This window comes from Chiloscyllium punctatum, chromosome 42 (genome assembly GCF_047496795.1).
Source record: "Chiloscyllium punctatum isolate Juve2018m chromosome 42, sChiPun1.3, whole genome shotgun sequence".
In the NCBI taxonomy this organism is placed as follows: domain Eukaryota; kingdom Metazoa; phylum Chordata; class Chondrichthyes; order Orectolobiformes; family Hemiscylliidae; genus Chiloscyllium; species Chiloscyllium punctatum.
In genome coordinates, this window is record NC_092780.1 from 34351225 (window position 1) to 34365482 (window position 14258).

The 14258-nt window shown below is 40.7% G+C and overlaps 1 protein-coding gene across 1 annotated transcript in view; it reads left to right on the forward strand.

The window, feature by feature from the left end:
* Positions 1-13850, forward strand: part of LOC140465885 (integrin alpha-8-like) — a 153622-nt gene extending 139772 nt beyond the window's left edge. The window contains exons 27-30 of the mRNA XM_072561780.1: positions 160-273; positions 2427-2528; positions 7477-7599; positions 11334-13850. Coding sequence (XP_072417881.1) covers positions 160-273; positions 2427-2528; positions 7477-7599; positions 11334-11387 — 393 coding nt within the window. The 3' untranslated portion in view covers positions 11388-13850. The remainder of the gene's footprint in view (positions 1-159; positions 274-2426; positions 2529-7476; positions 7600-11333) is intronic.
* The last annotated feature ends 408 nt before the right edge of the window (positions 13851-14258 follow it).

A 14258-nucleotide genomic window follows, 5' to 3' on the forward strand; every position in this document is an offset into this window, starting at 1 on the left:
AGTTTCATTTAGTTTTGATTTTTCTTAACTTGATTTGGACAGGGCCAGGTTTTGCTGCTTAGTTTAATACTCATTCATTTGTGAGTACATTTGTAAATGTTTCCCCTGTATGAGGCTTTGATATGATTTGAACCTGAAACTGGGCTGTCTTCTTAACAGACTTGCACCACTGTGACCTGTGTGAAAATTATGTGCCGCGTGGGACTTCTGGAGAAAGAGAAGCGAGCTGTGATAAACATAAACTCTCAGCTCAGGATGGAGGTCTTTGTGCAGGTAAATCAATGAACTTTGTTATCTCAGAGCAGATTCTGTTACCAGCCCCCCCCACCATCTTTCTTCTGAATAATTTTGGTTACTGGTAGCTGGCAGACATTTGCAGAACATTACGGAGCATTGATAAATACACAGCCCATTGTGGATCTCAACTATGCTAGATTCCAGGTTCAGTTTTATGTCTATGAACACAGCTGGCCTAGCAATGACAATTGGTCACCCCATCCTTGAAGTAGAGAAAAGGGAGTATCCACCAAAATTCCAATTCCAGCTTATGGGCCAAGGATCAGAAAATGAATAGAAGGAACCTAGTTGAGAATAGGATCATTGCGAGAATGTGATGCTCCTCATATTACTTATGCCAAAATGTTCTTCACTAATGTGCCACATGAAGAAGAGTCACTTGGTTATAGTGTCTAATAGTGGGAGAAACGGAGGACTGCAGATGTTGGAGATCAGAGTCAAAACGTGCGGTGCTGGAAAAGCACGGCTGGTCAGGCAGCATCGGAGAAGGAGAATTGACGTTTCGAGCAGAAGCTTACATTTCTGATTAAGCATAAGTTCACATTCCAAACATCGACTCTCCTGCTCCTTGGATGCTGGGTCGAGAGTGTGGTGCTGGAAAAGCACAGAAGGTCAGGCAGCATCCGAGGAGCAGGAGAATTGATGTTTCAGGCATAAGCCCTTCATCAGGATGTTCCCTGGATGCTGCCTGAATGGCTGTGCTTTTCCAGCATCACACTTTTTGTGCCTAATAGTATCTAATGGGACCATAACTCAGCATAATTAATCATCTTAAGGAGGATTTGGAGAACAAGGGAGAAAGAACTTTACCCACTTACATCTTAGACCAAAGTTCAATATATTCAATCTGGTGAGCATTAGGAATTAAAGGTGTTGTAGGCTCCAGCTCAGAGTCAATCCTAAAGATTGAGGACAGGGCATTTCATTCAGAGCATGAGGCGTGACCTAATTTGAGAATGGCTCATCCTTTAAGCAAGGATTCCAAGACTGGAAGGCCAATGGAAGGCTACCAGCCCTGAGAGCACAGCAGCCACACTCCGAGAAGAGGTAGCTGCCATAGTAGTTTAGAGATAAAGAGGGGACCTCGAGATAGAAAAGCAGTCTGAAGACATGTAAGTGAAGAGGAAATTCATACTCACCACTGCTACCAGATTGCATTTTGGAAGAGAAAGTCCTTCATAAGTCAACCGATAACCATAACCTTGGCCACCTCTCAGTCACAGCCATTGTGGTGATGAGCAATTGTTTAGAACACTGGTTCCTGGTGCTTCCTATCATTGGCCCAGGGTTGGGCTGCTTATTCTTATTAGGCTCTTATGAGCCTTCATTAATGATCACTTGCTTGTGCTTTAAAACCTTCACTCCCCAAGCATCCGTTTTTAAAATACTCCAGAGGCAGGAACATATTAGCAAACAGTACACGGCTCTCCCAAGACAATTTTCCAGCCCACCCACCTCTAGTACAACTTTTAATGTGAATCAAAAAATTGGCGCCATTAGTCCAGAAGGAGAAACGTTCCTGAGTCTGAGAATATCTAGCCACAGCTGATCAATCTCACTCAAATCCCCAAGGTGAATCGGAGGAATTTTTGATGTACGTTTAACAGGTATTCTTCAGGGTACATAATGTTTTTTACTCTATACTTAATACTTTGGTTACAGATATCCAATGAATTACTCCCAGCAAAATTTATCAAAACAATGCCTTCGACTCTTGAACCAAGTTTTCCTCTAGATTTACCGACCAGTTTTCAATGTGACATCAGTAACATTGACTCAGATAATTTTACAATTACACTGTGTAATGTATGGTCTGAATGATGCAGTTGTTTGAATAGGCCTCAAAATTTTGGGGCAGGCCACTCTGCCCATTGCCCAGAAGACAGCTGAAAGAGGTAATTTTATATATAGTGGAGGATGAGAGTATTGGCAGGATCCTACTGCTGGTAAATTCGGCTGGTGGGGCTTGATCCTCGGTCTCCTGGTTTTCCATGAGTGATTCAAAGTCAATGTTCATTGAGAGCTGCCAATACCTGTGGAGTCATCTCCCAACAAGGGACACTACCTGCAGGCAGGGTGGGAAGGAAATAAAAAATGAATTAAAACAAAATCGCTTTTCTGTCTTACAGAACCGTAAGAAACAGTTTACATTCCAGTCCAAAGCATCATACATTGTGCAAGAAGTGCCATACAAAGTACAACCTGTAGAATTTCCCAGTGACAGCACGATGGTAAGTGACACCAAAATGAGATATGGCAGAATTGGAGATTTCAGCTACTGGGAGGTCCGTTCTAGTCATAGGCCAATATTTTCAGATATTACGGACTTTTTTTTTATTCATTCACGGGATGAAGGCATTGCCGGTTGGGCCAGCATTTCTTGCCCATCCCTAATTGCCCAGAGGGCAGTAAAGACTCAACAACATTGCTGTGGGTCTGGAGTCACATGTAGGCCAGACCAGGTAAGGATGGTAGTTTCCTTCCCTAAAGGACAATAGTGAACCAGATGGGTTTTTCCGACAATTGACAATGGATTCGTGGTCATTAGGCCCTTAATTCCAGACATTTGCTGAATTCAAATTTCACCATCTGTTATGGTGGGATTCAAACCTGAGTCCCTAGAATGTTACCTGGGTCTTTGGATTAACAGTCCAGTGATAATACCACGAGGCCATTGCCTTGTAATATCCACAAAGATTCACAAAGAGCTGTTTAACTGAGTTCTTATGAAGGGTCACTAGACACACAATGTTAACTCTGCTTTCTCTCCATGGATGCTGCCAGATTCACCGAGTTTTTCCAGGAATTTCTGTTTTTGTTGAAGGTCCTCTTGTTCATTTGCTGTAACTTCAATGGAAGATTGGCAGAAAACTAGAGAAAACAAAGAGCATAAATCAACTACCTTTCTCTAAATCTTTCTGCTGCTAATACAGCAGTATTGAGGGCAGTCGACCTCAGTAGCCAAATCCCCCATGCTCCTTGGTTGCTCCACATATATATTTCATTTTCCCCTATTTAATATCAACTACTGTCATGACTCAGAATATCTTCAAAATAAATCCTTTCAAGTGATCAATCTGTGTTAAAAACAGATAAATGCCTTTTTTCCCATGCATCAAAGATTGCTTTAGTGACTTCTGAAAGCTACCAGTTAAAATGCTTGTTCTTCCCCATGCAAACACAAATAGTTTTGGAGCTTCTGAAATTCAACCAAATACTCATTATAGTTGGCAGAATAAATGCCAGGCAATGGCCATCTCTAACAAAGAAAATCTAACCATTTCTCTTTGATATTCTTTAATATACTGTTACTGAATCCCCCACTATCAACATCCTGGGGGATACTGTTAACCAAAAACTAAACTGAACTAACCATATTCAGAAAAGAAAGAAATAAAAGGAGGAGGGGTGATGTTTCTTGTGAAGGACAGTGCAGAAGCTAGGAGTAGGAGGAGGCAATTAATCCCTTTAAGCCTGCTCTGTAATTTAGTACAATCGTGGTGAATTCCTATCTCCATGCTGAGCTGCTGCTTTCTCTTCATACCCCTTGACGTTGTTAGTGATCATACATTTTAGTTCAGGACAAAGAGAATGTTTCAGAGGTTTCTGGGACATCAGTGATTTGACTTGAGCTAAGGGATAATGAAGGTATAATCCATAGATCACCAGCTAATGGAAAAGATGTAGAGAAATAAATATGCAGGCAAATTACAGAGAGAGGTAAACATCATAGAACAGTGATAGTGGGTGACTTTAATTGCTCATATATACCTGAGATACAGTTGCGCCTCGACTCACGAACTTAATCTGTTCCGGGACTCGGTTGGTGAACCGAAAAGTTCGCGAACTGAATCGATTTTTCCCATTGTTTGGATAGCTTAAGAATGCTTGGACGGCTGTTCACAGCACACGCGCCAAAGATGAACTGAATGAGATCACGTGGGGCCTGTGAGCTTTTGCGTTCAACAAGCACGTAGCAAAGCAGAACAATGAAACCACGTGGTCACACACGGGCTTTTTGTGTTCGTACCTTCGTTCGTACCTTGAATTTCGTACGTACGTTGAAGCAAAATTTTATGTACAATCCTGTTCGTAAACCAATTTGTTCGTGAATGGGGTCGTTCGTATGTTGAGGCGTTACTGTATATAAAAGACAGCAAGGGACAAGAGTTTCTCGATTGTGCATAGATGGATTCATAAACAGTATGTGTCCAGTCCAATACACAGGGAGGTCATGCTAGAATTGGTTCCTGAGCTGGGCCAGATAAACTGAAATCAAGGGCTGGCAGGTAAAGATTTGGGTACAATCAAGGAATATTCTGACAAAAGGGACAAAGCAGATAGAATTCAAGATAATGAAGAAAAATTGTGCTTAAGACAAGAATCAGGTACTAAAATCAAGTTGAGAACCAGCTGAATACAGAAGGGAGGTGAGAGACTGAATAAATGAGGCAAAGAGGGATTATGAAAACGTCTGTAGTCTTTGTTTCCTTTAAGCTGCACAGCTACACAGTCCTGGGATCCTCCACAAACACCAGTGAGCTGATAAATGGCTTCTGCTTCCTGGATCTACTAGATAGAGGGCCACAAAGCAGTGAAGCAGGGAATGTTGCTGGCAGCCAATACCAAAGGAAATTCCAATGTATTTTATCAATACAGTGAAGAGAAATGGGTGGTAAAAGGAGGAGAAAGGTCAATGAGAAACCCAAAGAGGGATTTACATTTGGAGACAACAGAGCTATTTATTCTCACCAGTCATAGTACACTCAACTAAATGATTTAACTTCCCAAGTTAGACAGCTAGTGCAGACCTTGTTAGGATAGTGTTTTTTTTACACAAAAGGAGTTGATACATGCAATACTAAGATTCTGCATAGCACTCACTGAAAGCAGGATACAATTATTGCATGACAGGTTAACGTAGGTGCTTGTCATTACGCAAAGGAAAAGGTTCATGTACACAATATGTTTATCATGACCTCAAGACATTGCAAAGTGCTTTACAACCTTTGAAGCACTTTTAATGTGTTAATGAGGAACATAAGAAATTCAGTAGCGAATGTAGAAAATGCAAGATCCCTGAGCAAAGAGATATGTTTGGATAATCTATTGAAAAATTGATGCTGATTGAGAGATAAATATTGAGCACCTGACTCTGCTTGTTTGAATGGTGAATTGGGATCTCTTATATCCACCTGAGGAAACAGATGGACCACTTGTTTAACACCCCATTAAAATGATGGCATATCTGAAGGTGCAGCTATCCCTCAGTACTGCTGGAGTATCAGTCAAGATTATGTGCTCCCACTTCTGCAGTGAGACTTGAACCCACAACCCATTCTGATTCAGGGGCAAGAGAATGACCACTGAACAACACAGAGGGAATCAAAGGATCTCCAACTGAGAAAGTGCACAGTTGTTTGAGGAAATTTGCGATGGGGGTGGGGTGATTTAGTGGTTGCTGCAGTGTATAGCTTTCTGCTATTTTTGTGGAGTGTTAGTCAGATGTTCCAGTCTATTGGGACAATGCCCGCTGACCTCAGAAAGAGGTCGGAGGCAGCCATAAAATCTGTCGGGTGTGAAGAAAGACCTAACATGTGTTTCCCAGCTGTTTAAAAATAAAACAATAAATGGCCTTCTCGCCCTCACTCCCCATATGTTCCCTGTGCTCCATCTATGTCAATGCATGCTGCCACCTGAACCCTCATGCAACTCAACCTATATGCTTTCCTTTAAACCCAGGGCCCTTTATAATCCCTACACCAATCAAGGCACAACCCATGTCCCTCATTCTTGTCCTTACAGCCTCCATGACATCCACTCAGTATGGATAGACCTCAGGGTCCATGCTGTGGCAAAATGAAATAGAGTTCTTCAGTGTCTACTGATGAATTCACTATTTTTAAATGAAGTCATTTTTTAAATACTCTGATTTGGTTTGGCATTCTTCAACCATAAAGTTCCTCACAAAAATAAACATTTGCATTCTAGTCCCAATTCAAAAATATTGGACGCACTTAAATCTTTGAACCAACAGGAGAGCGCTATGTTAATGAGAGGTTGTGAAGTCAGTCATGCAGCACATTTCTTTAAATGTTGGCCCTCAGCACGAAATAGCGAGCATTTATTTCTTCAGATGGGTTTATTTTTAAATTTAAAGAACAGGGGTTTAAATGTCCTGACAGCTTGACAGTTCGCATGACAGCTAAACTGCTCCAATCACTTTTTCACACACATTCATGTCTATGCTTAACAATCTTAAAGGGAACCTTAACACTCCCAAAGGTCAACCTGGACATACCCAAAAAAGGTACCTTACACCTCCAAAAGGTTACACTAAGATTCTAAAAATAACTTCAGACCTTCTCCTGATTGATCTGAAGTATACAAATCATGCTTTGGACATCCCATTGGATCTGACTAAAGGCAGCTTCACTTTAACATGTGCAAGTGAATCATTGATATGCAAACCATGATCGTCCCTCATGAAAATGGTGTGTGCTGGGTTTGATTCCAAGCCCCTCCCTTTCTGTCCCCTCAAAAACACAGGCCTCTAGGTCAGATTTCTGACATAGAAAGAGCCCTTAGATGTTAAGCATGAGGTACCAATGAGCTACACACTCACTGCTTCTTCCTTCCGCATGGAGATAGCTATCAGTATTTTAACATCTCATCCCTCAAAAAGGAAGGGAAGTCTAATTCTATGCAAAATTCAGAAACACCATTAACCTCAAAACTAATGACAATTGAGCTTTATTCTCACCAGTCATGTTTCACTTGATTGAATAATTTAATTTTCCCAGTTGGACACCTATTGAATATTGTATTGGAAAACAGTGATCTGTTTTTTGTTTTAAAAAATGTATTCATTATCGTTGGACTTAATTTTAAGATTTTGTCTTACAGCTACACTTATTTGAAGGAAAATAAAAATCAATTCAACTGCTTTTCAATTCTAGCTATTAGGAAATATTTATATTTATAGCTACAATATTCCTTACAATTCATTTAAGCATTGGGGTTGTGCGAATTTTGAAGGAGCTCAAACCCAACTGGTATTAAAAGAGTGAATGAGATGATTGACAGTTGGGTGAATCCATTAGTGCTGCTTTCTCTTCTACTATGTAAATACCATCAATTACAATAATATCACTTATATTATGTGGTTCTTTTTCTCAGGTAGTAACTCGAATTGACCGCAGTGGTCCTGAGGTTGTTTTACCCATACCTGTCTGGTGCATTATAGTTGCTGTTCTTGGTGGTCTGCTCCTTGTGGCGCTGATGGTATTCATCCTTTGGAAGGTATCTATGTTGCTGATGATGATACAGCATGTACAATAGTGAGAACGAGTATGAGATCCATTTGAAATAAGCCTCAGAATCATTGACAGATCCATGTTTGATCCATAAATAAAGCACAATGTGTAATTTTCACCTTCATCACGGTTGGTAAACCGGGCAGAGTCTGCTGTCCTTTCTGTTAAAAGAAAAATGTCTGATCTCCATTTCTGATGCTTTTCCCTCTCTCATGGATGAGCAACCATTGACTCAGAAAGGCAGCCAACATCATCACAGACCCCTCCTGCCCCGGTTATAATCTCTTCTAACCTTTTCCATCAGGCAAAAGATACAAAAGCTTAAACACATGTGCCAACAAAATCAAGAACAGCTTCTTCCCTGCTGTTTAGACTTCTGAATAGACCTCTCAAATTTAAAATTTAATGTTGATCTCACTCTCTGTGTACCTTCTGTTCAGCCATAACATTGTATTCCTCACTCTGTGCAGTTTGGATGGTATGAACTGCCTGCACTGCACGCAAAACAAAACTTTTCTCTGTATCTAGGTACATGATAAATCAAATCAAAAAATCAGATCAATTCACTCTGCCGGCTTATCAGCTGAGTGATGAAGGTGACAATTACCATCTGCTTCATCTGATGTGGGGACAAGGAAGAGAGATTAAAATTGAAAGGAAAAAGAAAATAATTTGTTGCTGACAAATTTATCTTATAAAAAATATTTGGGTGGTTAAAATGGTGGAAATTCTAGCGATCAAGAGCAAGTAATCCAAACTGCACCTTTATGCAACAGCTCCGTCAAGAAGAAGTGAGTTAGCTGAAAAGGACCTAGGAAGGGAGGGATCATAGACTTAATATTCAAACAGCCACAGGGCTGGGAACCTAATGCTCAGGGGAATTAAAACTCCTGTTCCCAGAGTTTGCCCTGTGTTGCTGACACTCCAGCACAGCTTGTACAACGAATGGGCAGGAGCTACAAACATGGTCAAAGCCAATTCTCAATCCCACAAGGTCCTTGAGTAGTTCATTTTGAGTATCCCTGGCCAGTTGAAATTAAATTAATCAAGTTTTCTTGACCAGCTGACCAAACAGTTGTATGCCTATTATTGCATAGCTGTCCAATTTGTGGAGCCCCAGTATACTTTTTAGGGATTGGTTAATCCATTAGGCCAATTAGTATCAGATAATGAATGCTCTTAACCTTCCCTTCCAAGGCCAGTCTCTACTTCATCTCTCCGTATGACTTTCCCAATGGTCAACAAGGCAGCAGCAGCCCCCAACATGGTAGTCATCTCCTTTTGCCACAGGTGTCCTATAGGCTGTGCCTGCTTCCCAGAGATATCTGAATCTCTCTCTCTCTCTCTCTCTCTTGCTCTCTCTCTCACACACGGTCTCTCTCTTTCTCACACACACTCTTTCTTTCACAGTCTCTCTGTCTCTCTCACACACTCTCTCTCTCACACTCTCTCTGTCTCTCTCATACTCTCCAATTGGGTGCTGAGTTCACTTCTTCACCACTTAGACAATTAGAATTTCATAGAATTACAGAATTCCCACAGCATGGAAAGAGGCCATTTGGTCCATCGAGTCCACACCAGCATTCTGAACAGCATCCCACCCTGACCCACTTCCCTATTCTATCCTTATAACCCTGCATTTCCGATGGCAAATCCACCTAATCTACACATCCTTGGACACTCTGGGAAATTTAGCGCAGCCAATCCAACTCACCTGCACATCTTTGGACTGTGGGAGGAAATCAAAGCACCCGGAGGAAACACACACAGACACGGGGAGAATGTGCAAACTCCACACAAATAGTCACCCGAGGGTGGAATTGAACCGGGCTCATGGCGCTGTGAGGCAGCAGTGCTAATGAGTCACCAATTTGAAGAGTGGGGCCTAGATTGCACCAGTGCACTGGTTCCCAAACCCATGTTGCAAATCCAGCCCGATGTGTCTATGAGTAGAAAGATTGTTTTTTTTCTGCTGATGTAGTCAAATTTTCTGAAGACAATGGGAAGACAGCTGCACAGGATTCACTTCTTGTTATTCCGTTCAATTTCTCCTCTCAGTGACCTTTTGAGCTTAATTTTGACCTGCAGTGTATTTTATAATATCGTTATACTGTCTCCCTCAGCTCATCTCAGAATGAAGAGATCTCAGCTTGTTTTACAGTAGGCAGGCAATCCACTTACAGTGCACAACTACAATTCAGGTGTAATGTTAATTGGGGTGCAATGAAGATGCAAATTGGATCCCATTTTGACTACCTGGCATTAATAGAATGGTAATAGCCTTGAAATACGACTGCCCAAGTTAACACTGGCAATGCAGGTGGATCTCTTTGGAATGTGGCTGGTTGTACAAACTCTGTTTCCGGTCATTGGTCCCTATAATATGGAACTTGGGGTCCTGCAACATAAATAAGATCCCTGATCATTGGTTCACATTGACCCAGGTTGGACACTACCTACTGCAGTCTTTGACTGGGTTCAACAGGTGTTGGAATAGAAGACTCTCGCTAATGGTAATGCGAATTATTTTTGGACCCTTCAAGGTGCTCCTTTTAGACAGACAAATATAATCTGAGCTGTTACCATAGTGTCTGAGACCTTCAGCTTTTGTGATTGTCACCCCCTACAACATAAGGCCCCAAATACATAAGCTGCATTGGGATGCCTGTTGGTATTCCACACTCATTGACCCTGAATTAGAGTCACAGAGGTCTATAGCATTGAAACAGGCCCTTGGGCCCAACTTGCCCATAACGCCTAGTTTTCACAATTAATCTAGTCCAATTTGCCTGTGTTTAGTCCATATCCCTCCATAGCTATCCCCTTTATATTTCTGAAATGACAAAATTGTATTCTCTTCCACCATAATCTCTGTCATCCCATTCCAGACACTCACCACCCTCTGTGGACTCTTTTATATCTCTTCCCCCCTCACCTTAATCCTATGCCCTTTAGTTTTAGACTCCCTTACCATGGGGAAAAGCTGTTGGCTATCTACCTTATCTATGCCCCTCATGATTTTATGGACCTTTATAAGGTCAGTCCTACACTCAAGTGGAAAAAGTCCCAGGCTATCCAACCTCTGCTTTTAACCTCAATGGGGACAGGTCTTCATTGGACCAGAGGGTACTGAGGAGGAAACGTGGGATGTTTCTTCACATTAGGGCAGGTGTCTGTGACCTTGGTGCATGTGGCCATCTGGGTTGCTGAAGAATTGCATTTACAATCAACATGTGGCAACGCCCACCTGTAGTGACCAGTTGAAAAAATCTTTCAATCAAGTCAAGCTGAGAGGTACATACCTAAACACATAAATCCATTTAAAATTAAAATTGTAGTAAGTAAAGAAACTGACTGAAAGTATTCCACTGTAGGGCAAGAATCATGGCATTTATTCTAGGATGCTGTGGAACTGTAAATCACCTACACTGGAGTTCGGGTTTCCTCTTCTAAAGCAAAAGGAAATGAAAAAAGAAAGACTCATTTTAAAATATTAGATTTGTGCTTAATTTCCAAATATTAAACAAAGCTAATTCGTGGTGGGCAGCACATTATTGGGATCTAATCCTGTTTGCAGGTTACATTCTGATCTGTTATCGATTCGGCCAGGCTGTAGGTTTTAATCTTGTTCTTCTGTTCACCTTCCAGAATTAGAATGCATAGCGAGTGTTTAATGCACTTTGTTTTGTTTATTTCCCCTTTATCCTTTTTTTGTTCCAGTGTGGATTTTTCAAACGGAAACTGCCACCAACTGAAAGGGAAGAGTTGCTGTAACATGCAACCCACTCCTATCCTCCTCAAGAAACTGCAGCCTCTCCAAATCTTATTACAACTCATGGAGTCAAATTCCACTTTGGTCTTCAGGTGCACATGGGAAGCTTGCTGTTGTCTGATTTTTCACCATGAATTTCAGAAAAAATTGCAGGAAAGGCAATACTCATGTATCCATTAGGATCTTCCATGAGTTGAGTTTCCTACTGGCGACTTGTGTTGAAAATGGTTCCTGTCATATTTTCAATTCTGTGAATAGTTTTAAAAATATCTGTTAATCTTGTAAAATCTTTCGGCCCAGATTATATATCAAGCCAATCGAGAAGTGAGAGGCAATGGCAACCTCATTGGACTAGTAACCTAGGGGTCCAAACTCATACTTTGGAGAGATGGGTTCATCACAATGCCGCCTCATCAGCTGATGGAGTGCAAGTTCAATCAATAAAAGTCTGGAATTGAAAGCTAGTCTCAGTGATGGTAACCATGAAGCTCCAATAAATTGGTGTGAAAAGCTCATCTAATTTATTCTTGTCCTTAAGGGAATGAAATCTACTGTCCTAACCTGGTCTAGCCCTATGTTTGACTCCAAATCAAGAGCAATATGGTTGACTTCAAAATGGCCTTGTAAACCAGGGTGTTCAAGAGTAATTAGGAGTTGGGCAACAACTGCTCACTAAAACCCACAAAAGGAATTTTATAAAACTCTAGAAGTGAGCAATTTTCTGAAGTAAACCATTGTCCCAGAGCAGGCAGATAGCAATCACATCCTTCATAGTGTTATGACGCTAGACCAGATTTAGCTCAGGCTTGTTTTGCTGTACATAACGGGAGAATTGATTTAACCATGATTAATTTGCAAAATTGTAAATGTATCCAGCCCCCTCCCATTCTATTCTTCTCATTCTTTTGCTTTGGCCATCATAGCTGGTCCTTTATCCAGTGCACTCTACCTTGTTTTTCCATTAGACCATAGGCAAGCAGCCCTTCCAACATTTCAGTGCCTGGATCTAGTATATTATCAAACTAGAGATTCACACTAGGTTGTCTCAACTTATATTGTATAAGTTGCCATATCTCTTATAGCTTCTGATTTTCCCAAATATTATGCTTAAACAAATTGCAACTTGAGTCATATAGTCATATAGCATGGAAACAGGCCTTTGGTCAACTTGTCCATGCTGACCAAGTTTCCCAAGCTGAACTAGTCCCTTTGCCTGCATTTGGCCCGTATTACCCTAAACCTTTCCTAAACGTTTTTTTTAAATGTTGTAATTTTACCTTCCTGTACCACTTCCTCTGACAGTTCATTCCACATACGAACCACCCTCTGTGTGGAAAAAGTTGTCCCTCAGGTACCATTTATATATTTCTCCTCTCACCTTAAAAATATATCCTCTAGTTTTGAACTCCCCTACCGTAGGGAAAAGAAGTTTGCTCTTCATTTTATCTATGTCCCTCATGATTTTATAAGCCTCTCTAAGGTCACCTCTCAAACTCCTACCTCCAGCAAAAAAAGTCCAAGCCTATCCAGCCTCTCCTTATAACTCAGACCCTCCAATCCCAGTAACATCCTTGTAAATCTTTTCTGCACCCTCTCCAGTTTAACAATATCCTTCCTATAGCAGGGCGACCAAAACTGTCCATTGTTATGTCTGCATTTTAAAGTTGTAGTTGCTATGAATGTACCTTTCTCTTGGGTTTTATCTTTAAAAAGGATTTCAGGTTAGTTTCCCCAATGGTTTAGCAGTATTTTCCAGTGTGACACTAAGCTTCATGGAAAGGTCTCATGTCTCTGATGATCTTGGCTAGCCATTACAATAGCTCTCCCTTCCTGTTTAGGAATGAACAATCTGAATTATGAGGAAAGCTATCATCAAATGCTTTTCAATGAATTTCTAACTGGGAGCTGTGCAAGGACTTGGTCATTCCATTGGTTAAAGGGTTAAATTTTGATTTTGAAATTGGCATAAGGTAAATCAACCGTCGACATAATGATCTTGGCCTCTTGCAGTGAAAGTATCAAGGAAAATATTTTGTCTTCACCTGAGTATATTTTCCTCTCTCCATCTTCTTTCCCAAGACAAATTCCTTTTTCTTTCTCTCCATTTCTGAAATCAATTTGAAGGATATTAAGAAAGAGCATTGAATTAGTCAGCTATTTTTTTTTAATTACAGGAACTGGAAGAGGCCATTCAGCCCATTAAGGCTGCCCAGCCATTCAGTGTGATCCTGGGTGATGAAACACTTCAGTGCCTTTTACATACACAACCCCTCTAACCTTGTGTACCACTAGACAGGAACATGTAATGAATGAACACCGCAAAATCCATAAAACTTTGCCATCACCTGTAAACAAATATTGTTAGATTCAACTTAAAAGTGCTATACAAATGTAAGATTTTATTTTTGAAGTTAAATATGACTTATCTACTTAGCATGACTGTATTCTATGTTTTCTAGGGATTGTAAAATTCCACTTGACTTCTTCAGTCTGAATAATAAAATTTAATTGATGTTAATGATTCCACGTGTCATAGTAGCACCCTCCTCAGCACCCGCAAAACAAATGGATGAAAGAAGTTTTGTGCTATTTTTCACGCTTTGAACTATCAAGACATGCAGTATCACATCTCTGAATATTTAAAGATTGATATTACCAGTGAGTCTTTCTGGTATGGAGCCCTTGAGCAAGTACAAATGAGGAAACCAATTTGATTGATTGAAAGAGACAACATATTAACTGAATTTAAAAATTTCTCCTTATATCAATAGGATCTTCACTTTGGTTCCATTTGATTTTAGCTCTTCATAGGCTCACCCATGTCCTAGTTCATCAAGCTGAAGAGTAGATATTAGATAGACTATTTTAGGAGG